Here is a 24315-nt window from a genome sequence, read left to right as displayed (position 1 = left end):
TCCCCTGGCCACAGCCAGTCCCACTATGAGGTGAGGAGTTGCAGCTTTCCTCCAATAGCTGAGGATAGCAGCATTTCCATGGACAGCCAGATAATTTCCCTTTCATTAGTTACCTTGACACAAGAAAGTTATCACAGCTCCCCAGTCTGTCACTGGTCTGAGGGAACAGGAATTTTAAAAGAGATACAGATTTGAAATTATGGCAATAGAAAACAGTTGCATTTTATGGAAAGGGAGAACAAATGCCCAAAGCTGGGTTTCCTTGGGAAAACACAGCAACAATTATTTTGTTGCTATCAAGGCAATACCAAGGTGTTTTCTTCCTATTCCTAGACCCCTAATATAATAAAAGGAGCTAATAGCAGTAAGCTGTAGGAGCCACGGGACAGCCTGTGCACTCTGCACCATCCCCAGCCCTGCCCAGGGGTCCCCACCCCAGCACTTGCACAGGGGCAGGAAAACCCCTCCTGGGGAGCAGGAAAGGGCTGCTCTCCCTCCCCTCCTCTCCAGCCAGCCTGGCAGCTGCTGCAGGTGTCTGAGCAGGGCACAGAGCACAGCAGTGGCATCAAGGGCTCTGTGGGCACCTGCAGCCCACAAATCAGGGCAGCAAACAGCCCTGCTGAGGGCTGGGCTGCGGTCTGGGGCTGAACCATCAGAGGGAGGCTCTGTGGCAGCAAAGCAAAGGCAGAGGGCAATATTTATTTTGAGAGGAACACAGGCTCTTGCCTACTTGTACAGGTCCCTTCCCACCAGGAGAGGCTTCTCCCCCAGCCCAGGAAGGAGCTCTGTGCAGAGATCCTGCACTGGGATGGAGATGTGCAGCCACACCACGGCTCTGTCCCGGCTGCTCCCCAGGCTGCACTCTGTGAGTCAGAGATGATCTTACCACAGGCTGCACAGCGGGCTCTGCACCCTGCCAGGGACTTCATCTGCTCTGCTCAGCTGGTGCCAAGCTGCAAGAGCTCTTGGCTTCAGTTTATTTATTGCTGAGGGCTCCTGGGGTGCCACAGCTTGGCTGATTTACACCCTTGCAGAGAGGTGACTCGTTTGCTGGGAGACATCCCACATGGTGAATCACCACTCAGGGTTACTTTACTGACCTGGCAATTAAGAGGATATTAAAAAGCCTTTCCAAGGGGAATCTCAGCCTTGGGGTGATCATGTGTGAAAGTGCCCTCCTGGGGAAAAAAACCCTCGAAGAAAAGAACATTATGCTAAGAGGAGCAGATCTTAATGCCATGAGAAGCTGTGAGATCATGTGGTCTGGGCTGTCCATCACAGTCCCCTCTGCTGCATCCACACTGATCACAGGGTGCAAGTACCTGCTGTGGCACCATGCAGTGCATCATCCCCTCTTCCTGCCAGTGCCTGCAATCCATCATCTCTGCTCTGGGAATGCAGAAAGGAAATAAAGGTGATGAGTGAAACAGCTGGGGCAGTGGAACAGAAGTACAGGTGCTGCCATTTGTTGAGACAGTTTATTGGTGTGGCTGGAAGTCACGTCCCAGCTCTCCTGCAAAAGCCTTCCTGTAAACCAGCACATTTTCTTACCAGTTCATCGGCTCCTGCACACTGCTTTTTGCTTCCCATTGTTCCAGAGTCGCTGCAAATGCACATTGTGCTGGCGTGGGCAGGGGCTGGAGGCACAGGCACGTGCAATTTCTTGTTTCACAAAAGCCTGCAGGGAAATTTCCCTGCCTTCTCCTGGCACTGCCCCTCCTGTCAGCAAAGGCTCAAGGTAAGGTCTCCTCAGTCAACTGAGGCTCTTGAACCAACGAACGGAGAAAACTGGGCTTGTGTTAAGAAATTTTTATTTGTCCTTTGGATCTGTAATGTAAGCACATAAAATTACAAGTGGAAGAAACATCATGCCACAAAATTGCATAGAATTTTTACAAAAATGTGAATTATGCCTCTGAAACAATCATAGATTGAGGAACCAAAAAAATATGTACATGTTAACTGGAATATTTCATCCTACTCTGAAAGCAAATCATCAAGGACTAATCAATCACAGACACTATTAATACAATGTACAAGAGCAACACTGATTTCAAAGAAAGGCAAGCAATGATGTCCCTTTAGTTATCTGTCAGTGAATGTTTAGCTAATACATGAGCATTAATTAACATAATTATGAACATGTTAAGTCTAAAATGTCTGGCCTTCATTAGAATTTTTAAAATTCTGTTTATACTGCCAAAACCAAGCTATTTTCAGTAGTGTAAAGATATCTGAAGTGCACGACCTAGTTTAATATAGACAGCTCTATTCTATACAGCAGAAAGTCCACAATACAGCATTTCCACACATTCAACACGGAACAAGGCAAATACATAAAAGGCACAAGACTTGCACATCATAAAGACCCTTTTGTCATTATCTTACTCTAGTTCAAGTAATATCAATATTAAATGATATCAGTTTCACTGAAATAGTTTGAACGATGCAAGATGTACAGGATCACACACTACCTTACACCTGCAGAAAGTGGCACTGTACAGATATAAAAAAATGGGAGTACGGGAAATGGTCAAATACAAACGTACTGTAAAATGACTACAGCTGATAGTATATCGAACCCAACCAGTCTATTTATTTCTTATTAAATATAAATAAAAGGTTCACTGGCGTTTGCCCGAGTTTCTCTGAGGGCTGTGTGAAGTCCTGGCTCCCCTGAAGCCCTCGGGAACGTCACCGAGGCTCGGAGGAGCCAGGACTGTCCCAAAAGCCTGCGCTGTACAACGCTTCTGTAATGCAATAGCTTCAGTTTTATATGAACACTGCTAGCAGTTTATTCTCGTAATAATTTAGACAACACGTCATTTTAACTTTATAAAATGCAGCATTAAATCTCGACTCTACATTTTCAATGAGTGATTAAGATTGATTTCAAAGTGCAAAACTAGGATTAGCAGAGGAGTCACCTTTCCTAGCGTTAAGATGAAAGTCAGATTTTTGAATTTCATGTGCACTGATTTCATCATCATAAACCAGAACAATTTAATTCAAAATATGATCTCCAAACAATGTGCAATTTTTCTTTCTTTCTGCTCTAAGTTTAAAAAGGAAACATCAAAATACTGTTTGTTTTCCAAGACTTGAACTTATATATATATACACCATTATTTAACTGAAAACTTAAGCTCGATTTGTATTTTATTGCTTAAATTTAAATAAGTTACTTTAAGTACTAAACTCCTGAGGGAATGGAAGTAAGGTAACTCAACTGTTAGGATGTGTTAAATGCCTCTCTATTAACTGATTGCTCTCTCCGATTGCCGTGTAACCCTAGGTAAGGCCCTGATCTTCAAGGGTGGATGTGAGTGTTATTCCCAGCCCAGCTCCCGAGCCCAGTGGTGCAGGAGAACACAACTCTGCAGGATCAAGTGTGTCCAGGCCAGCCTGGGGCTTCTGGGCTGGTGTCCCCTTGCCCCAAGGCCCCTTCACCAGCAGGGAAGGATCGTGCACTGGCCCAGGTACAATCCCAACTGTCTGAGGTGTCCCATGATTCCCATTTCTGCTGGGGGGGAATCCACAGAACAGCATTTCTTTACCTTTTCAAACATCCTGACTTTCAAATGTGTCTCTGTCATCTGATAGAAATTTCCCAGAATGTGCTGTTACTTCTCTCATGCATATCATACAGTACGCTAACTTTGATTGTTCTTATTTTAACAAGTCAGTTAAACAGATTAATATACATTTTTAAATAACAGTGGTCAGGTTTTTATACTTTGCTTTTAAATTTTAGACCTTAGTAAAACTGAACCTCAGTCTTAAAAATAATGGAAGATTCTGTTAGATTTCAAATACTGTAGTCCTAAACATTTTATAATCCTATCAAATTCAGTAAGCTTAAAATATGATACTTAAAATCAAAACTTTCGAGTCTGCAAAATATATATCAAATTTATATTCTAAAACTACTTTGATTTACACCACTAACACCACAAAAAGAATTCTATGATTCCATGATTATTCTATAGCAGTATAACCCAGATGTTAGCTCTCGGAAAGATTTTCCCTACTCACAGATCCCTGAAACATTTCATTTGGCCAAGAGACCACATCAGCTTCAAATAGCAACATGCTGTGTGTGTATATGGACAGATGTGTGTGCACATACAGCAATATATATATATATAAATGTATATATATACAAACATATATGCACTCACACGGTGTAGCAAACACAGACGGACACAGACACCAACAATCTCCACGTGGGTTCTTCTCTCCGTTTTCCTCTTGTCCCCACAGTTCCAAGAATTTTCAGCAGCAAATATATGTCTCTCCGTGGGATAAACATAATATCAAGACAGCAAGCCACCAGTGCTTGCAGAGCTAAAAAGGATCCAAGGTTTCAGTGCAAATGTAAAAGGATGGTACAGCTGTCAAGGTGCAGTTATAAAGAAGGAAACAAATATGATTAGGTACTGTTGTGATATTCGCCAGGATCTCTATTAGTTTGGAGCACTTGGCTCTGGCACTCCAAAAGGAAATCTGCACACACTTTTCTCTGTACAATACACTGGTCTTCATTAAACATTCTTAACAGTGAACATGGCCAGAAAATTACCCACTGTAAACTGGCCAAAAAAAAAAAAAAAAGGAAAATAAAGAGAAGAGGGAGGTTAACATATTAATTTTCCCATTACAACTGCACTAAGGTTTAGGCCAATAATCAGATGAAGAATGAGAATGAAGACCTTTGCAGAATACTTTTATAAAATGTTCCTTTGGGGAGATGTGCACTGGAATGCAGATTCCTGCTGCCTCCCTCCAGGAGCTCCGGCGCAGCTCACCGCGGCACGGCGGAGACGGGCAGCTGGCAATGGTGCGCCCCGTGCACTGACTGGTTCCTGGGCAGTTAAAAAGTAGTATCAAACACTTTCTCTTGGGTATCTTCTTCCAATTCCTCCTCACTTTGCGGAGGTTTATGGTTTGATTTTCCACTGTCACAGGCCAGGGAAGAGGGGGCAGAACTGTGGTCTCCATCCTCACTGATTTTCCCTTTCATGGCTTCCTGTACGAACTCCAGAATTTCCAAAGGCAGTCTTTTGAATTTGTCTTGATATTCCTGATCAAGTTCCACCTGCAACTACAACAAAAGAGACAAGCTGTCTTCAGGTGTATGTGATGTGACCAGTGCTACAGGATGGGGAAAGCACCACACCAGGCAGGAGGGGCATTACCAAGGCATTTTTACACAATTCAAGACCGTACTCCCTTCCTTCCCGTATCAGCACCACGCATCCAAAGTGCCTATCAATTTCCATGCAGTCATTGCAAAGCTGGAGGAACGTGCAGTCACAAGGCTGGTTTTGGGTACCATCCTTGGGTACCCAAATCCTTCAAATTCATGTGGATTTAACTGTAGTGGTGTCCATACTCCCACTGGCTTTGACAAGACCCCATTCAGGTGCAGTATGGATCACGGATAGGCCTTTGAAAGAGCAAGGCCTTCATTGAGCTTCAGGTAGTTAATCACACATCAAACACACCACAAACGTTGCTCTGAGAACAATAAAACAACTTGTGCCAGATTTCTTGGGTTGGAGAAACCATTAGGAAAAAGTCAGTTGTCAAAGGGAGTCGGAGAGGGAGGGAAAACACGTTAAATTACATTTCTTAGGGCTAGATCATGGAAAGTTACATTATCGGATTAATGCAGAATGTGTCTTGGACATTACTGGGGAAAAAGTGTCATATCATCAACAGGATGCAAAAGGCATGCAGAAAGAAATCTGGCTATCAGTCTTCAGGAAGCAGTGGGTCCTTTCCCAGTATTTATTAGTACAGCCTTTGTTTTTAGTGCCCATATTAGGATCTGCACGATCCATTATTTGAAAAACAGTAATGTGTATCAAAGTTTCAACTGAAGACAAAGCCAATTTTTTCATCATGACCAATATGAGCACAGCAGGAAGCAAAAGGGGTGAGTTCCAAAGCCAGACCCGCTCCATCTGTCCGTCCATCCATCCATCCATACATCTACCCACCTTCTTAAAAAGAGGGAGTCAGGTTCTGCTAACTGTAGCTGCAGCAGTTTTGCAATAGTTTCTTAGGCAATTGTGTTTTCAGGTAAGTATTTTCCCAGGATTTCCAGGATAAAGGTGCTGGGAATTCTGATCCTTCAGCCCTAGGCCTGAGTCTGTCCTGTGCAGTTTCAGGTCTCCTCCACCCCACTGCAACAGCTCTCAACAGGCAGTGCAAATTTTCACCTGAACATCAGGTCCTATCCTAGGCTTCCCATTCTTCACCTGTCCACACACACCATGTGCCTCTATCCCTGCCCCTCCCTCTGAGCCCTTCCAATCCCATTCCCCATGCTTCTGGCCTGGTTTTCATCCTGCATCTCTGACTTTATTTTTGTGAGGCCTCTTCTCCTTTCTCCTGATGTGCAAATCAATGTCCTCAGCTCACCCGGTCTAGTTCTACATTCCTTAATTAGACAAATTCTGCAGCTTTTCTTCCTCAAGATCTAAGATCTGTTCTTTTTCCTTTTGGTTTCCCTGCTAAAGCTCTTTTCCTGCCTTCTTTCTGGCAATTCTCCTGATGTCCTGGCCTCTGTTTCCCACCTCAGATAAAACCAAGTCTGAGGCACAAACGGTTCCATTAAACACACCCTGTGTCTAAAATACATATTTCTATCAGCCAGAAATATATAGTTGTCACTGTGGTAGTTAATAATTATAATAACACCCTTCTTCTTTTCCTGTACCCTTTCATTTTCTGGCTTTATGTAGAGATACAAATTTTCTGAAGGAATCCTCCTTTTGTCTCCATTTTGCAAACACTTCCACTAGTACAGGCAGCATCAGAGGAACAGTGCCATGGCTGGTGGATAAACTGGAATGATCCTCCCTCTCTGCCCTGCTCAGCACAGCCCCAGCGGCTCACACTGCAAAACCACACATTAAAGACTGAGCAAAAGAATAAATTCTTCCTTCATGGCGCTTGGGGTTACAGTTCAAGCTAAATATCTGCCCTGTAAAACCACAGGAGTGTCCAAGGCAGAGATGGGCTGCTGCATTCCCCCACCTCACTGTCACACGTGGCGTTTGTGAATTTTGGGCACCTCAGGTACAGAAGGTGTGCAGTATCACAAGTCAGGGAAAAGGCTCCTGGCTCTCAACTTCCTTCAGAACCTCAATGTGCTTAATTAGGTTTAAAAGCAAAGGAAATTTTTGAAATCCCTCAGAAAGTGAACGTTATGTGAACCCAGTGCAGCCATAAGCATCTTGTTAGGTAACAGTTGCATCAGTATTCTCCTAAAGCATCTCCAGTGGCTAATCCCCCCTGAACTGAGTGCTCAATAGAGATGACATGGATCTGGTGGATCTGGAGCCACCCCTCTGTCTCCAGAGACAGTCTACAGAGATATCTCATCATGAGAAGGTTGAAGTTAGTTGAGAAGGAGCAGCCAGCAGACAAGGAGGGTTGATTAAACTGCATCAGTAAAAATTAGTTTTGTTTTTGACTCCAAAGGCTCTGTCAGCTCTTCTCCTTGCTCAGTCTCTGACAAGCCCCTCAGATCCCATCCATTCTCTGGCCCCTGAGCCGCCACACAAGGTTAAAGAAACAAGTTGCCTGCTTAAAACCAGCTAGCCTAAAGAAATCCAGCTGTTTTTCTCCTAAAAGCCTCAGTGTTGTTCTGTTTGTTCTGTAGCTTCACAGGGACATTGCAGTTCATGGCAGTGAATAGAGAGCTGCCCTCCCAGCAGCAGCAGCCACCCACAGCTCTCATTTGGCTGGCTGATGGCAAATCAGGGTGCCAGGTCAGTGTGTGAGTGAAAACCTCTGTGCTCCACCAGCACCTCATCAGATCCACCCAGGGCCCTTCTGCTCAGCCTGCTGTTCCCCTGGCTGCTTCCCATCACAAGTCCACCTACCCCAATTTCTCTCTCCCCAGCTACTGAACAAGGTGACCTACACTTGCTCTTAGGATTTTGGAGTCAGACAAGGGGGGGAATGAGACTGGCACATCATTATCTGGACCACTGTCCTCATTAACATGTAACAACCTTCCTCCTGTTATCTCACTGCCTGCCCTCTTGCAGATCCTCTGTCCTCTCCTTGACCAACCCCCAGGTGGCTTTATTGTCTCACAGGTGGACACTATTTCTTGTTCAGGTAGATCTCACTCCCTGTACTTTACTGACAGGCAGGGGGTTAAAACTTTAACATGCAGAGCCATCATTAGGTGTTGGCAACTGGGTCCTTGGGGACAGGAGATGACTGTGTTAGTCCCTCTTGATGGCTGTGGCCAGAAGCTCTTCAATGTGTGCTTCCACCTCCTACCTTTTATATTTTTCCCCAACAGTGCAAGTTAAAAGATGCCAGGTAATGCTCCCCTGAGCTTCACACAGAATGTGCCCTGGACAAACAGCACCACCTGCACCTCCAAGCCAAGCCCATAGCCCTGGGCTGAGGGGCAGGGCATGAGCAGGGCTCCCAGGTGAGCAGAGCTCCCGGAGCCCAGCCAGCTGCCCAGCTCCCTCCAGCTCAAAGGGCTCTGCAGCATCCTTGGCTGCAGCTGCTGCCCAAAAAGGGCCCTGTGTTTGCCCCTCTCCTCATCCCCACACCCTGGAACACAGCTCACACACCTTCTTGAATGCATCTGCAGCTCAGGAATAACCCAAGGGTCACTGCTGGAAAAGCATCTCCAGAATCAATCTTCAGCCAAAAACCTTTTGAGAAAGTTATGTGGGAAATACAACCAATTACACATTTTGGTGAAAAAATCCCACCAAAACACAGTTTTTGTTGAAACAAAAACATTAATTATGGCTATATTTGGTTTGATGAAGTTCTCCCATTGCAAGAATTTAATATGACTCCAAATAAGTCACTTTTTTGAGTCTCAGGTTTTTCCATTCTGTGGGAATTTTTCTCTAAGGGCAGATTTTTGAGTTTGGTGTTTCTGCTCTATCTCTTTTTAAATTTATCCTATTTTGTTTTTCTGATGACTTTCTTTCCCTTAATGATGCAGTGAATTATGAATGGAAAATTATTCAAATATCCTGGCTCAACAATTTAGGTAAAAATAGACTCTGAGGACTAAATAGTTCAGTATCTCCAACAATCTCTGACATTTCCAGCAGTAAACTCTTTATGCTTAAGATTTTTTCACAATTTTTGAGTTAAGATTTCAAATGTGAGACATTTTAAAGTTGTGTTATTTCTCCTTGAAATGATACAATAATATATGAAAAATGACACAAATAATATATGAAATAACACAATAATATATGAAAAACTTACTCTTATGGTATTTGATTGTTGCATTTACTCACAGTTGAAATGTGCTCATTTGTATCCATAATTACCCTGGCAATGCCCGTGTGCAGGATATTATTTAATTCCACACAGACAGTGCCTGTGCTTTTTGTTTTACTGATGAGAACTCAAGGGCATTTGTTTCTTCTGTGCAATTTCAGCAGAATGTACTCTGACACCAGGCTGTGAGTGGCCACTGCACATTTGTAACCAAAGGGGGGCTGCAGCCTCTGCAGGGAATTTCTGTTCAGCACAGCTCCCGTTTCCCTCATCACGTGCCATGGGAAATGTTTATTTTGCTAACACCAGCCCCACTGATGTTGTCAGTGCTCAGTGTTGCCATATTGCCACAGCAGCACTGTGCTGGGATTGGGGCCCCCTCCTCACTCCTCCCCTCCGTCTCTAAATCTGCTAAAGCCACAAATACTTCTTTTTCTTCCTGCAAATATTTGACCCATGTGCCTTAAGATACTTTTAAATAGAGGATTTGGGGCTTTTAAGCCTGCATCAGACAACAAATATGCATAATGTCAGCGACCTCAATTTAGCTTCCAAAATAGCACATGGAGGACTCCCAGATACAGGGTACAGAGAGCAGGAAGGCTGCTGTTCCTCTGCTTTTCATTTGCACAGCTTACTTAATTAGAAAGCCATTCTGGAGGGATACAGCATTAAAAGACACATGAGCAGCAAGAACTGTTAAAAGCAGATGGAGGCTCAGTAACAGGGAGAGTGAAATTGAGGAACAGAGCTCAGGGATCAAGTGATTTATAGGCAGCGATTTTTGTTTAATTGGAAACAGTAGGAGTTCCTTATTAAGGAGCATGTTATTCCCTCCACTAAGCAGATTTCTGCTGGGAAGGCAAAGGAGTAAGCACAGCTCAGATGTCCTCATGCCTCCAGGCCACAGTCCCAGTGCAGCAGGGGCTGGAGCCCTCCTGCCCCACCAGAATGGCCTAAGGCAGCAGGGGCAGCAGCAGGCTCTGGGGAAGCAGGTTCTCCTGGGAAAGGAGTCACCTCTGCATGTGCACAGAGCACCTAAGGGCTCCTTTGGTTCCCAGGGACACCAGGGAAGGGTGTAAAGGGATGTGCCAACCATGTTAATTAACATTTGGGCTTCATACAGCTCAAGGACAGCACTGCTAACCCTGAGCTGAAACTAGTCAGGTAGACAGAAGTGTGGAACCATCAAGGGGAGCCTAAGGGCACTTGGCAGCTGAGGTGGCACCAGGTAAAGAGCAGCAGGAAATGCCTTCATGCTGTCTGGAAAGCTCCTGTTGATGAGTCCTGTCCTCAGACAAGGACATCTCTGTATTTCAAACAGTGGTTACTTGGCAGACCATGAGACACACCAGGCACACCAATTCCCAAATCCTCCTCTGCCTCCCTGCCTGAAGGAGATGCTCCCATGTCCCACCAGGCTGACCTCAGCACCCCCAGTGTCCAGGCTGCTGGCTCAGCCCCAGCTCTGCCTGCCCCCCATGCCCCCAGGCTGCACAGCCCAGCTCCGTGCTGGACAGAAAGCACCAGCAGGGACAGCAGAGGCCAGCCAGGGCTGTTATCATGCCCTGGTATCTGCCCTTGCACACACACTGCCCCCCTTACCTGCCCTGCTGCAGCCCAGGGCTCTCTGTGAGGAACAGGGGATGTGCTCTGCCTGCCCAGGGTACACAAGTCGCCAAATGAATGAGTCCCTCCAATGTGTGCTGTGCCAAGGCACCAGATTGTCACCTGGGCCCCATCAATCTGTGCCTCTGTTAACTGCAGCCTCCATTAAACCAGTGGCACCTGGCTCCTGCATTTTAGTGTTTATAAGGAGCTCATATCCACCTTTGTGTAGTAAACCCACATTTGCTCCAATAACTGATTAAAAATAAATGTCCGGGGCATCTGACTCACTTTCTCTTTAATTATCCAACCCAAACTTCTGTCATTGGTATCAATAAATCTCCCTCTAGCAAACCACCCATCGCTCCAAGCACTACCCCCTGAACCTGACGATGACCTTCAGCTTCTTTGACCAATTTTCAAGCCCATCCTTCCTAGGAATCCCACTAATCCTCATCTCAATAGCATTCCCAGCTCTCTTACTGCCCTCCCTAGACAATCCATGAGTTACTAATCCAGGAGTTACCATCAGTGCTGCCCAGGTTATACACATATTGAACACACATTCACCTGTACAGTATCTCTGCTGAGACCTGCTGGGTTAGAGAAGGTCCTACAGCAAAAGCCTGAACTGGAGATCTTTGCCTACTGGCAATTGTATTGTTAGCAACAATTTCAGATCTCTTGCATTTTCTTTAAAGAAATTATTTCAAGAACTAGCTTGCACTGAGTTCTGTGGGAGGATTTTCTTCACAGTAACTCGTTTCCTGTTTCTTCAAAAGCCTGGCAGTTTATTCTCGTGCACAGCCCTGCTCTGTGCCTTGCAAGCTGCATACTTGGAATTACTCCTCTTTCTGATGATTACTTCATGTAACAGTTTGCTTTTGAGGACAAAATGCTTTCTTAAGCTGTCAAGTGGCTCTTAGACAACACCATAAAAGCATGACCTATGCACCTCATAATGCATATGAATAAAAATAATTTGAGCTAGAATGAACAGGAGAAAATCCCCTTTCTATGGGCATTTTAAGGGTAGATTCTGAGATTCTGTTCTTTTTCATCATCACTAAAGTAAGCTGTCTTCACTGTAAGCAAAGGAGAATCTGCTCAGTTTCAATGCAATAGATCCAGAGAAGCTCCCCTCATCTATCAGCAGATACTGCCCTTAGTTTACTGGGATGGATCCAGGGTAAATAATTCGAGTGACAGAGCTCAAAGAGAGCGTCTTAGCTGGTCCTTTTTTAAAGTACTCTCCATATTTTGGATACTGCAAAACAAACAAACAACAAAAAGAATCAGTGCAGCCATTACCTTCTAATAAATGATGTTTTTCCACTTCCCCGGTGCCTCCAAGGCAGCCTGCAAACAGCACAGGCCTTCCAAGAGTGGCACTATTGTAATCCTCATCTCAAGAGGTCATGACAGTCCCTTGGAAACTCATTTTAAATGACATCTTGAGGTTACAACAGCAACAATATGTCCCAGAAATATTCCAAAGCCTGGGCAGAGCCAGCAGAGGACACAGGACTCAGCAGCAGCAGCAGCACCATGGCTGCAGAGCAGGGTGTCCCCAGCAGCCATGGAGCCTGCAGGACACTCAATATTCACTGTGCTTGGCCTGAGAGTGGTGGTGTCCCCCTAAGTGAGAGATTCTGGCAATTTTGGAAAGAGGAGAGACAACAAAAGAAAGTTTCAGGTGCTTAAGGCCTCCTGTGTGAGGGCTCAGGAGCTGCTGGAGCTCAGATCTGGGAAAAGGTGGTGGAACCCACAGCAGAGCTTTTGGCTGCTCACCTAGACTGAACCCTGGGTTCAGTTTAACAAAGCACTTCCCAGTCTCTCATATCCGCCTTGCTAACAGCAATGACAGTGGTGTCTGTGTCTGGCTCTTGGCAGGACATCTCTAACAGGTCAGTGCCACAGAAAATTCCCTCTGAGCCTGCTCCTCCAACAGGACAATGGAAAGGAGACAAATAATCCCTTGGTGTGTCTCTCTCCAGGGCCATCGCTGTGCTCCTGGAAGCCAAGGGAACAGCTCGGGCTGTGACTGAATCTGGCAGCTCCTTTCACTGCCATACCTGCCCTGACCCTCCAGCCTGTTCTGAGGACAGGAGCTGCAGCACACACTGAGGGCTGTGCCTCTGCACACAGCACCTTCTGAGGGCACACACTCACTGCCAGCCCCATGGCCCTCACCATGCTCAGGGAGCTGCCACCATTGGCTGGAAATGGAAATAATCACTGATACAGCCTCTGCTGCACTTTGAATGTACCTTGCTCTCCATGCCAGGGGGCTTTGCAAGACGGAGACCCACTGAAAGGTCTGCTTGGAAAATTACTGAGCACTCAGTCTTCTCCTAATATCTTGTTAAAAATGGATGTTTCTAGACTGGAAAGCAAGCACACTCTGAATAAAGATCAAAGCCTTCAAAGTTGCTTTGAAAACCTTTTCAAGCAGTTGCAGCTCTATAATCCCCTGTAACAGCGAAGGCTATTCCAAAATATTTCCTAACTCATCAACAACATAAATCTGGCTTCTTCTTTACTATTAGCAGAGACTTTTGCATTGGCTCTCCTCAAATAATGATCCAAGTCAGTGACAGACCCACTGAACATAGCAGGCCAATGAAAAAACCCACTCAGAACCTGGCAGAAGTTACCAGCGCAGACAGAGCCACTGTCCCTCCTCCTCCATCTCCCAGAAAGGATGGCTCAGTGCTTTGGCCTTTGCACTCCCAAGTGCCAGGCAAGTTCTGAGGCTGGGTTTAACAATGACAAAGAGCTGGGCCCAGGTTCAAACCCATGTGCTGATGAATATGTTCATGATTACCTAATGGCCATGAACTGGAGATGTATCATTGCTGCTGGGCACTGAAGCTGCTCTGTGTTTATATTCTGTGATTATCTTCACATCCCTCCACTTCCACCCTGAGTTCATCCACATATCCACACTGCTCATCATCTCATGCTGTATTACACAACACACTGGGCTTTTTTTTCACTTGAGAGGCAAAATTAGTGTGGAATTTTAACTGCAACTATTAAAAACTTCAGAGCTTAATGTAAGAGCAACACTGCCCAGTGGTTCAGCCTAATTAAAAATAGCCTCAAGGTTTTTCTTCCTTATACTACAATGAGCTTTAAAGGGAAAAACCCTCCTCTTGCTGTCTGTGCTGCTGTTCCTGGATTAAGCAGTACTGTGCACTAGGAGGTTGGCTGAGCCATCCTCATGATTAAGTTCAAGGGATTAATATTTCAGTTCAGTTGTTTTTCATTTAAACATTCTCTCCAAAGTTCATATTAACACTGACTGCTGCAAGCTTAGGCAACTCTCTAATTACCCATCAAGTTTAAATGACTCGTGCAGAAAACTTTATTTCAGTGATGTCCAGCAAGCATCCCACAATGCAAAAATTGGCAAAGAAGGTAATTTCATCAAGGCAGATCAACAGGACAAAGCTGCCCAGGGCAGCCTGAACTCCTGCCTGGTACAGCACACACCCAAAGCTCACTCCAACCTACAGGGCAGGGATTGGCTTTAATGGGGTTTGGAGCTGCAGCCACACACGTACAGGTGCAAACACAGCAGATGAAGGGAAGGAACTGCTGGCACTAAAGGGCATGAGATGCTTGCTCCTGACCCAGCAGGGAGCTGGGGTAATTGTAGCCTGCCTCACAAAGGAGAGGTGCAAAGCTGTGTGTCAGTGGCTCAGGGCTTTCACCTGAACATCACTCCTTTTTTCAATTTAAGCAAACTGCAAAGGGTGAAGGAGTCTGGGAAAAGGGACCAGACTGCTACTTAAAATCCAACAGCCAAGAGATAACAAGCTCCCCCAGAGAAGGGCAGCTGCCTTGCTCACCTGCAGACCCTGCTCTCTCTGTACAACCCCCTCTGGGTCTGCCTGCAGCACCTGAGCTCCCTGGAGAAGGGAAGCTGCTGCTGAGGGGGTTTCTGCCTCCTGATGCTGATGCTGGGTGAGGAACTGCCACCCTGCCCGTGCTGCAGCCTCCCAGCCTGGTGCAGGGAGGAGCTGTGACAGAAATGTGTCCCAGGCCTGTGTGTGAGGCTGTGCCGTGGCACATTTCCCCTGGCTCTGGAAGGGCTCTTGAACACATCTCTGTGTTACAGAGACTGCCGCTGAGCTCTGGTCAGCCCCTGCTGCTGCCAGCAGAAGGGACACGCTAATCCCTCAGGAGCCATTCGGGGCAGGAGGATGAGGGCCAGCCAAGTTCAAACCCCTGAGGATCAGCTCCCCTGGTGCCCCCTGTCCCCCCAGGCTCAGTGGCACAGGAAGGTCACTGTGGGCCTCCCCACAGCCCCTGCAGGAACTGTGAGCTCCTCACTGTGAGCTGGAGCTGCCCCCTCTCCTCCTGGGCTTAACACAGTTCATCAAAGCTCAGTTCACCACAGGGTCAAGCCTGAGCTCAGATGAAGCTCATGGAACTTCACTAAGCCCTTTGCTTTTTTTTTCCACTGAGAGGCATGCCATCGAAATGCCTAACATGATCCCCCTGGAGCTCCACTTTGTTTTTAATCTGATTTCATTTATGTGTATCACTATTGGTAGCTCCTCTCTTGGAAAGGTTTTGCACCATGCAAAACCTTATTTAACGAAAAAACCCACTGGCAATAGAACAAAACTTCTTTCCATTAGAAGAACTTATCTTTTTAATGCTCTATCAGTGTTTTATTGTTATTTTGGTACTTGACATCTTCCAAAAGCATAAAAAAAGTTCTTGAGAGGTCTTACAGCTTTACAGTGTATTCTCTGATGCCAATTCTGATCACAATCTAGCTGAAGATAAGTTTAATGAACACTAGAAAAATAAAGGCCTTTCATAAATGATCAAGTGATTTGAAGAAGCAAAAGGGTACTTTAAAAACATGTGTTTCTCACTTTAGAGCCCTACTCTAAAAATGTGCAGAGTGCACATCTCTGCAACAGAAATTCACCTGGAACTTGGGGAGTACTTATTTCAAATCATAGTAGAAAGTATCAGAAATGAAAGAGATTATTAACTTGCAAATACACCTTTTAGAACAACAACTATAAAATGTCATCTCTTCCCCATCTCAGGGAAATCCATTTAGTATTAGAGAAATACAGACAGACATTAGATTTAGTGATGGTGAGTGAATAATAAAGTCTTCCGCTACTCTAAATAACAGTATAAAGATTATTCTGAATTAGTTACAGAAGTTATTCCTAAAAAATTCTTATCACTTATGTTATTTAAACTTTCTTACATATCAATTAGTTTGAAATAATAAGTCTTTAGGCTATCTATTAATTGCAGCGCTGTTGGCACGATCTGTGCTTAAAATTACACAATGAAAATTAAGCTGAAGCACCAAGCTGTCTTGGCTAACAAAAAAGATTTACTCAGCCCTTTGGATAGAGCAGGAGAGAGAATGGGGGCACAGAAACCACAGGAGAACTCAGATTGCTGAGTTACGGCTCCCTCCTGCCACAGGCTGCCAGGGGCTGTGCAGGGCATGGGGTGAGAACCTGGGCTGAGGCTGCAGGGCAGCTTGCCCTGCACAGTTCCCATTGCCCTGCACAGTTCCCATTGCCCTGCACAGTTCCCATTGCCCTGCACAGCTCCCATTGCCCTGCACAGCTCCCATTGCCATGCACAGCTCCCATTGCCCTGCAGTTCCCATTGCTTGCCCTGCACAGTTGCCATTGCCCTGCAGAGTTCCCATTGCTTGCCATGCACAGTACCCACTGCCCTGCACATTTCCCATTGCCATGCACAGCTCCCATTGCCCTGCAGAGTTCCCATTGCCCTGCACAGTTCCCATTGCTTGCCCTGCACAGTTCCCATTGACCTGCACAGTTCCCATTGCCCTGCACAATTCCCATTGCCCTGCACAGTTCCCATCGCCCTGCACAGCTCCCATCGCCCTGCACAGTTCCCATTGCATGCACAGTTCCCACTGCCCTGCACAGTTCCCATTGCTTGCCCTGCACAGTTCCCATTGCCATGCACAGTTCCCATTGCTTGCCCTGCACAGTTCCCATTGCCCTGCACAGTTCCCATTGCCATGCACAGTTCCCATTGCCCTGCACATTTCCCATTGCCATGCACAGCTCCCATTGCCCTGCACAGTTCCCATTGCCCTGCAGTTCCCATTGCTTGCCCTGCACAGTTCCCATTGCCCTGCAGAGTTCCCATCGCTTGCCATTCACAGTACCCATTGCCCTGCACATTTCCCATTGCCCTGCACAGCTCCCATTCCCCTGCACAGTTCCCATTGCCCTGCACAGCTCCCATTCCCCTACACAGTTCCCATTGCCATGCACAGTTCCCATTGCCCTGCACAGCTCCCATTGCCCTGCACATTTCCCATTGCCATGCACAGTTCCCATTGCCCTGCACAGTTCCCATTGCCATGCACAGTTCCCATTGCCCTGCACAGTTCCCATTCCCCTGCACAGTTCCCATTGCCATGCACAGTTCCCATTGCCCTGCACAGTTCCCGTTGCCCTGCACAGTTCCCATTGCTTGCCATGCCCATCTTCCCATTGCTTTCCATGCACAGTTCCCATCCAATTTTCCACTGCTCTCCCTGCCCCTTTCCCCATTGCTCTCACTGCCCATTTCCCAGCCATTTCCCCATTGCTTTCCCAGCCCATTTTCCCATGGCTGCTCCCAGGCAAAGGGAAAGGAGCTCCCAGGACTGAGGCAGAGGAAAGGCAGCAGCACTCAGAGCAGGAGGAGAGCTGCTCCAGGACATTCTGCACAGGGCAATGACAAACCCAAAGGATGGGGGATTTAGAGGGTGAAGTCACTCCTTCAGAAGGCACGGGGAGGCTGTTTGCAGAGGAATACCTGGTCCATAACCAGGAGAAGACACCAATTTTCATTTATCCTGCTGTTATGGCTCGAGGCTCTCCAAGAAGCCTCCAACCCACGCTTTTAAGTCTGGCTGTCTCTGCAGAGCAGACCTAAGGACAGCTGAGCTCCCCTTGCCTGCTCATCCTTGGCTTCCCAGAGAGACTGAAGCTACCCTTTGGCACTTGTGCCATTCCCTCTGGGCTGGCTCCTGCTGGGCCCTGTCACAGGCACGGCAGGCACTGCACAGCAGCACTGACCAGCAAGGGGCTTTGGAAAACACCTGCCAAGGAATGGCTGCACTGTCTGCCCAAATCCCCTGTGCCTGCACTGCAGAGGGGTCAGAGAGCTGCTCCACAGATCCAGGGAATGGCATCTTCCTGCCACAGGAATTAGAATAAAAGCAGGGAGAGAAACTTCTTTAAATCAGAGCAGCCACTGCAGCTCACTCCTGTCATCCTCTGCCTGCCCCACCTGCAGCTCCCTGGCTCCTGCACCCCATGGTTATTGTACTTCCAAATAAGGAAAGGCAGAGCATCCTCCTGCTAATATTAATGAGCTACAGGGAGGGAACAAGGGTGAGTGCTGAGTCAATCCCCTTGTGACAGGTCTGTGTGCTGGTGGATGCACAGACACACACATAAAATAGGGAAGGCATCTGAATATTTTAAATACATCAACATAATTACTCCACTGTCATAAGCATGGGTTTTGTTGGGGAAAAAAAAATCATATTACTGAAATATTCATACAAAAGATGCAGTTTGTTCAGGGAGGACAGGTACAAAGAGACCTTTGGTGAGATATTTATCAAGGATCTGTATTGTTTTTGTGATCTTCAGCACAGGGTGGAGAGGGACCTGCTCAGGGTCTCTGGGCAATGGCAGAACTGGACACAAAAGCACTCTGTGGGCACTCTCACAGATGTCTGGTGGTGAAGCTTTACTTACTTGCCCAGAAAACTTGTCCAAAAGGATTTCAGGAGGGCACAGAATATTTCAACTTTGAGCAGGCAACATCCATACTGGCATTATGCCCTCTCTGCTGGTGACTGGGTGGGAAAACAGACACCTCTTCCCAGGAGGGATGTGGGGCTGTGAGCAGGCTCACTGCTTTTCCACATTGAACCAATCCCTGCAGCAGCCAACAGAGAGGACCCTGCCCATGTAAACCCTCAAACATGGTTTGTGTCCCTGAATTAAATCCGCTTAAGAGTTGCAACCATTACATGGCAGCTGATCTTACAAGAAATTAACTCCAGTCTTAGAAAGAGAGATCACTTCAAAAGTAAAAAAGCTAAGCAATAATTTAAAAATTGGAATTCATTTTCAGCCAATTAGTATTTCCAAGTGGGAGCTGCAGTAGTGCCTGTCTGAATACAAATGGGAATGAAGGGTACTCCAGGCCAAGAGGAGGAGGGAACACTGCCATGGCACTGGGAGAAGTCACTGCAGAACTGATTGCCTTATGGCATGGAGAACACCAGCCCCTGCTTGGATTTCCAGGATCCCCTGACAGACAGACAGACAGACTGACAGTGAGGGATCACTGCCAGCAGCTCCTGCAGCTCCCAGGCTGCATTGGTGTCAAGTGGATTACTGAAAGGACAGGGAAGCATTGAATTGCTGCAACTCAATCCCATCAGGAACACCAATTTCTGAAACTTGACTTCTGCTCTGGAAACTGAACCTGCAAAATTTTCAGCAGAAAGGAGTGTTTTGAGAGCAGAAATATTAGGGTGAGATCTCACAGACCTATATGGCACCCTGCAGAACAAACCTGATCCCAACAGGCACCTCTGCACTCACTAATGGGAATTATCTCAAGGAGGAGCACAGAGGAGTGACTGCAAGCTGCTTCTAGCAATGCTAACCTTCACTATCAGCAGGCTGTGAAGTAATGTGCCCTGTAAGCTCCACACCATATGTTTTACTCAGGCATGAACACCTCCTTATGAAAATAAAGCTGTAGGAGAAGAGGCAGCACAGGGCAGTGCCATCCCCACAGGCCAGGCAGCAGCTGAAGCTGGAGGTTGAAGTTGTGCAGAATTCTGCATGTGTGCAGCAGCTACCAAAGGACAAAATTCCAGCTTTAGGAAAAAGCACAGCTTGATCCTAGACAGCACTTGCACATGGCTGAAGCCTCACTGGAAAACTCCCTCATGCATTCAAGTGTCCATTTGAAACACAGCTTAGAGATTGAGAAAAGTGCAGCAGTACTTTCTAGGTTCTACTTTTTAGACTTCCTAAAACCCATTCCTATCCAGCAAAAAGAAAAACCTCAGTGCAAAAGAATAGAATAAAAAAAAGGCTGCAGGTTCAGACCAGGCTTTTAAATATACATTATTTTCTTATTGTTTCAAAATTTTATCTACTACTGACAAACAAAATGGTGAACTGGGAGTTCCTCCTGTAGCTGGCTAACATTTAGTCACTAGAGGGTTCAAACAGCTCCTGAATGAAACTGTAATTTAGGGAATTTCTCTAGATTTCTGCATAGCTATTAGCGTGCCTTAGAAGGATTCTGTGCCTCCCCTGTACAGAAATATTCTCTGAGGTGTCCAGTTTTGTTCAGCCCAAAGCCAGTGCTTTACTCCACCAGAGCAGGAGCTGAGATATTCCCCTCTGGCCTGCAGGAAACATTTACTCCCTTCTTCTGCCCTGCCTTCCCTCCGTCACCCTGGCGCTTCACAGCATGCCAAATGCCCTGTCCTGTGTATGTAACAGTGGGGTTAGAACAGAAAGGGGTGGAAAAATGTTTCTTCCCATCATTCTCCCATTGGCTTTGGTGTGCTGGTGCTCCCTGAGTGCTCAGTGGCAATCCCCTTTGTTTCCAGGTGTCCTGAGTGACACGCCCACCCTGCACAGCTTCTCCTGGTCCTGGACACAGCCTCTGGGGCTGCAGTGCTGACAGCAGCATGAAGGAAGGAAGGAGTAACTCCAGTGGTGTAATGAGGAGTTACTTTCACTAGAGGAGGTTTTTTCCTGGGGTCTGATTTCTTTTAGCTGTGCAGGAGCCACTGGATTTGCCTGGGTTCCCAGCATCCTCCCAAGATATCCTCACTTGACCCAGGCAGGTGAGATGAGGCTGGCCTCTTATTATTTAATATGTAAGTGATGCATGACAAGAGCAGAGTTAAAACAAGTTCCTCTGTTTTTTTTTCAAACGTTCAGAGAGCTGCTTCAAGGCAACTCATCTCTATTCCCCTCCTCCCGCTTTTCAGGAAAGGAAGACAGCACATCCCTCAGGAACAGAAATCAATATTCTCCTGTCACTTGAACACAAACAACAAAGAAATCCCAGTCCCCTAGCGAGCAATTGCCAGTTTAATCTTGCCATCTCCAGTAAGTCACTCCTTTGAATACTGTGGAGGTGCCAACATATTCATTATGGGCTCTGCTTTCTTTTGTCACAACCACTGTGCTCAGGAAATCCACATTTAGTTCCCTTGCCTGTGTCCAAGAGGAAAACAGCACTCCTGAAATCAGAGCCCCACCTCACAGTTTTAATCTCTAACCCCGCCACAACAGAACTAAACAATACTTGCAATTGTGTTATCTTTAACCAGCATTGGAGAAAAATGTTCACTTCTTATGCAACAGTAAAAACCTTTCAATAAACCGTAACAATGAGAATTAACACATGAGGAATATGGTGGGGTCTGGGTGAGCAGAGCAGGTTACTCACAGAAAGAAAAGCCTGACAAACCAAAATCACAGTCACTTCACAAACCAAACTTAGCACTTGCCCTTCTGCAAAGCCCAGGACTCTGTGTTGTGCAGGGCACAGATCCAGTGTTGTTGTTGTTGTCTTACTGTGAAACTTTCCTGCCTCCTTTGTGAATTCCCATGGGCAGCCCCTCACCACAGCCCTGCCAGCTGACCCCAGCTCTGTCTCACCCAGCCAGCCCACCCTTCTCACACTCACTGGATGTACCTGGGGCTATTAGGGGCAGGCTGTTTCTAATCCCTGGTAATTGGTGCAGCTGAACTCCTCAGGGCTGAGACTGCCTTTAGCACCATCGCTTATTCTTCTGCCATCCATGCTCCCACAATCAAACACCCAGAGCTGGTTCCCCCCTCCTTGCCAGTGTGTGTTCATAGACAGGGATTTGGTCAGTATTTAAAACCCCAAACAACTCCCCCAGCCAGGCTGAGAGAACAAACACAGCCCTCACTGAGAGCCATGGCAGTTCCCTCCAAACAAGCAAAGCATATCAAAGCAACCCAGGAGAAAGCAGTAGGAGTGAAATAGCAAATAAAAATACAAAGCAAGCAGGACTCCCTGAATTAGTGACAAAGTTGTGGCTGATTGCTACCCTCAGCCCTCCTGGCATGGCTGTGTTTGCAGGAAGTTTGCTTACACATAATCATGTCTCCTGATGAACACACCTGAAATAATGCTTCATTCCATCCCCATCATGTCATCATTAGCCCTTCCATAAAGCAATGAAGAAAACCCCTTTACTTTCATCTACTTTCATCTTTCTTCCAGGCTTTGCCTGCTTTTCCTCAATTGTCTTCTGTTCTCTTCCTCCTGCCTGAAAAATTCACCCTCTTACCTTTTAGCCTTCCCCTTTAGGCTTCACTAATCCTGTTTTACTGATCCCCATTCATCAGTTCTTTCTCTTTGTCCCCCAGTTCTTCCTCCTGCTGTGATGCCCTGGTTAATCCCATCTTTATCCCATACTCTGGTGTCCCAGATGACAAATCCCTAATTTATCTACTTGGTAAGCTTCATCTTCAGAGGCAGCCAGAATTCCTACTTCAACACCTTTCCCCACCTCCCACTTCCACATCCAAATACTCTCAATTCCTACCCCACATGAATAATCAATCAATCAATCAATCAATCAATCAATCAATGTCCTTTACCTCTTCAGAGAGCGATTGCACAGTCCCTGGTGCTGTGATCTGACAGTACTGCAGCTACTGTGAGCAGAGAACAGGGCACATTGCCATGACCCCAGGGCTGTGGAGGAAAGCTGGGATGCTCATGCTGTTACACACAGCCCCTGCTGGCTGCACTGAGGGGCAGAAGCAGCAATCCATCAAACAGGCAGGGGGAGATGATGGGGTGGGGATGACCCGAGAAGGCACAAATCGGTCTCAAAGGGATGTCATGGTCAGGGGCAGCTCATGTTATGCAGCTAGCAGGTAAAAATCAGGGCTGGGATTGCTCAAAGGCTTCAGAAAAACCACCAGGCAGTTAATTGTGGATGGTCCTGACTCGGTTTGGACATGTAAAATGAAAACAACATCAGCATTACTGGATAAAAAGGGGAATTTTTCACTCACTTTCACTATAGTCTCATATTCCATTTCTACTTCTGTTTTTCCTCTACTTCTTGTTCTTCTATGCTCTTTAAAACAAAACCAAGGATCATTTCAATTTGAGGTGATTAACAGTTACTCTAAGCTGAAATGACATAATTCTGTGCATTACAGTAAAGCAACATCTCTTTAATCTATGCACTTAATGAAAAACAAAAGATTACTTCATGCTCTGTGTGCCGGCTCATTAATATTTGACTAGGTACACATTAGTCAGAGAAACAGTCTATTTATCACAACCTGTCACTCCATGCTACAAGAGCAGTATTCCAGTGTTCCAGCTGTGCTTGAGGGAGAGATCCAGCTTTAGTTGAAGTTGCAGCTTATGCAGGATGCAAGAAGGGTCACTGTTTTCTGGGAGAGGGAAGGAAGTGTGTCTGGAGGGAAAGATGAGCATCAGCCATGCACCTGGAGCGTGTGCTGGAAGAGACACCCTGCCCTTGCACTGGGATCATGATGATGCCATGGGCTCAGGGCACTTTGCATGGAAAGGCCCCACCACAGCCCCAGGCGCTCACAGGAGTGTGCTGCTCCAGCCCATGGCCCTGGAGTCACTCTGGCAGGAGATGTGGGACATGCTGCCCATGGAGCTGTTCCCACTGCTCCCACCTGCATCCCAAACTGCTTCATCCACTGCTCCCACCTTCATCCCAAGCTGCTCTTTAACTTTGGAACCCTGGCTTTGGCAGCTCAAGGAGCAGCAGGACTGTCCCAGAGGCCCTGGTCTGATCTGGGATTGTCAGACTGTCCCAAAGGCCCTGGAGTGCTCTGGGAGTGTCAGATTGTCCCAAAGGCCCTGGTAAGCTCCAGAATTGTCAGATTGTCCCAAAGTTCCCGGTGAGCTGACTCGCTGCATCCCACACCACTCTGAGCACCCTGAACTCAAATCTTGGAGAGATCTAATGTCTGGAGCAGACAAGTCCTGAAGGTAATCCAGCAGCAACCAAAAAGACACAAGTTTGTTCCAAAAAATGGGAGACTTTTTGGTTGTTGCTGAGTGCAGTCCTCAAACAGCCCTGCCCTGCCATTGGCAAGTGGCTGCAGCTTGCTCCCTTCTCTGTTGAGCTAAATTATTGTGGTAACTTGTCTCCTGTCTCTCTCTAAAACCAGTGTCACTTCAGCAATAAGTGATTTACTGCTCCACAGGGTAACAATTGCATGAGTCTATCACTTAACTTGGTTCTGCTTGCAGAAGTTAAATCACAGCTCTGTCATGACAGGGCTGGTGCCACCAAAGTCTTGACATTTCCCA

The 24315-nt window shown here is 46.5% G+C and overlaps 1 protein-coding gene across 5 annotated transcripts in view; it reads right to left on the bottom strand.

The window, feature by feature from the left end:
• Positions 1-1794: 1794 nt before the first annotated feature.
• The window catches only part of PLCB1 (phospholipase C beta 1), a 281298-nt gene continuing 258777 nt past the window's right edge, over positions 1795-24315 (bottom strand). The window contains exons 32-33 of one of the 5 annotated variants that reach the window (XM_063152828.1): positions 23028-23092; positions 4958-5098 (exon numbers count right to left, since the gene is read on the bottom strand). In XM_063152828.1, the coding sequence (XP_063008898.1) occupies positions 23054-23092 (39 nt within the window). In that variant the 3' untranslated portion in view covers positions 4958-5098; positions 23028-23053. Of the gene's footprint in view, positions 5105-12043; positions 12161-23027; positions 23093-24315 lie in introns of those variants that run through there. The other 4 variants (XM_063152827.1, XM_063152825.1, XM_063152824.1 and 1 more) reach the window with 4 other exon arrangements.

The sequence above is a fragment of the Melospiza melodia genome, chromosome 3 (genome assembly GCF_035770615.1).
Source record: "Melospiza melodia melodia isolate bMelMel2 chromosome 3, bMelMel2.pri, whole genome shotgun sequence".
NCBI classification, from domain to species: domain Eukaryota; kingdom Metazoa; phylum Chordata; class Aves; order Passeriformes; family Passerellidae; genus Melospiza; species Melospiza melodia.
This window is presented reverse-complemented; position numbering and strand designations above follow the sequence as displayed.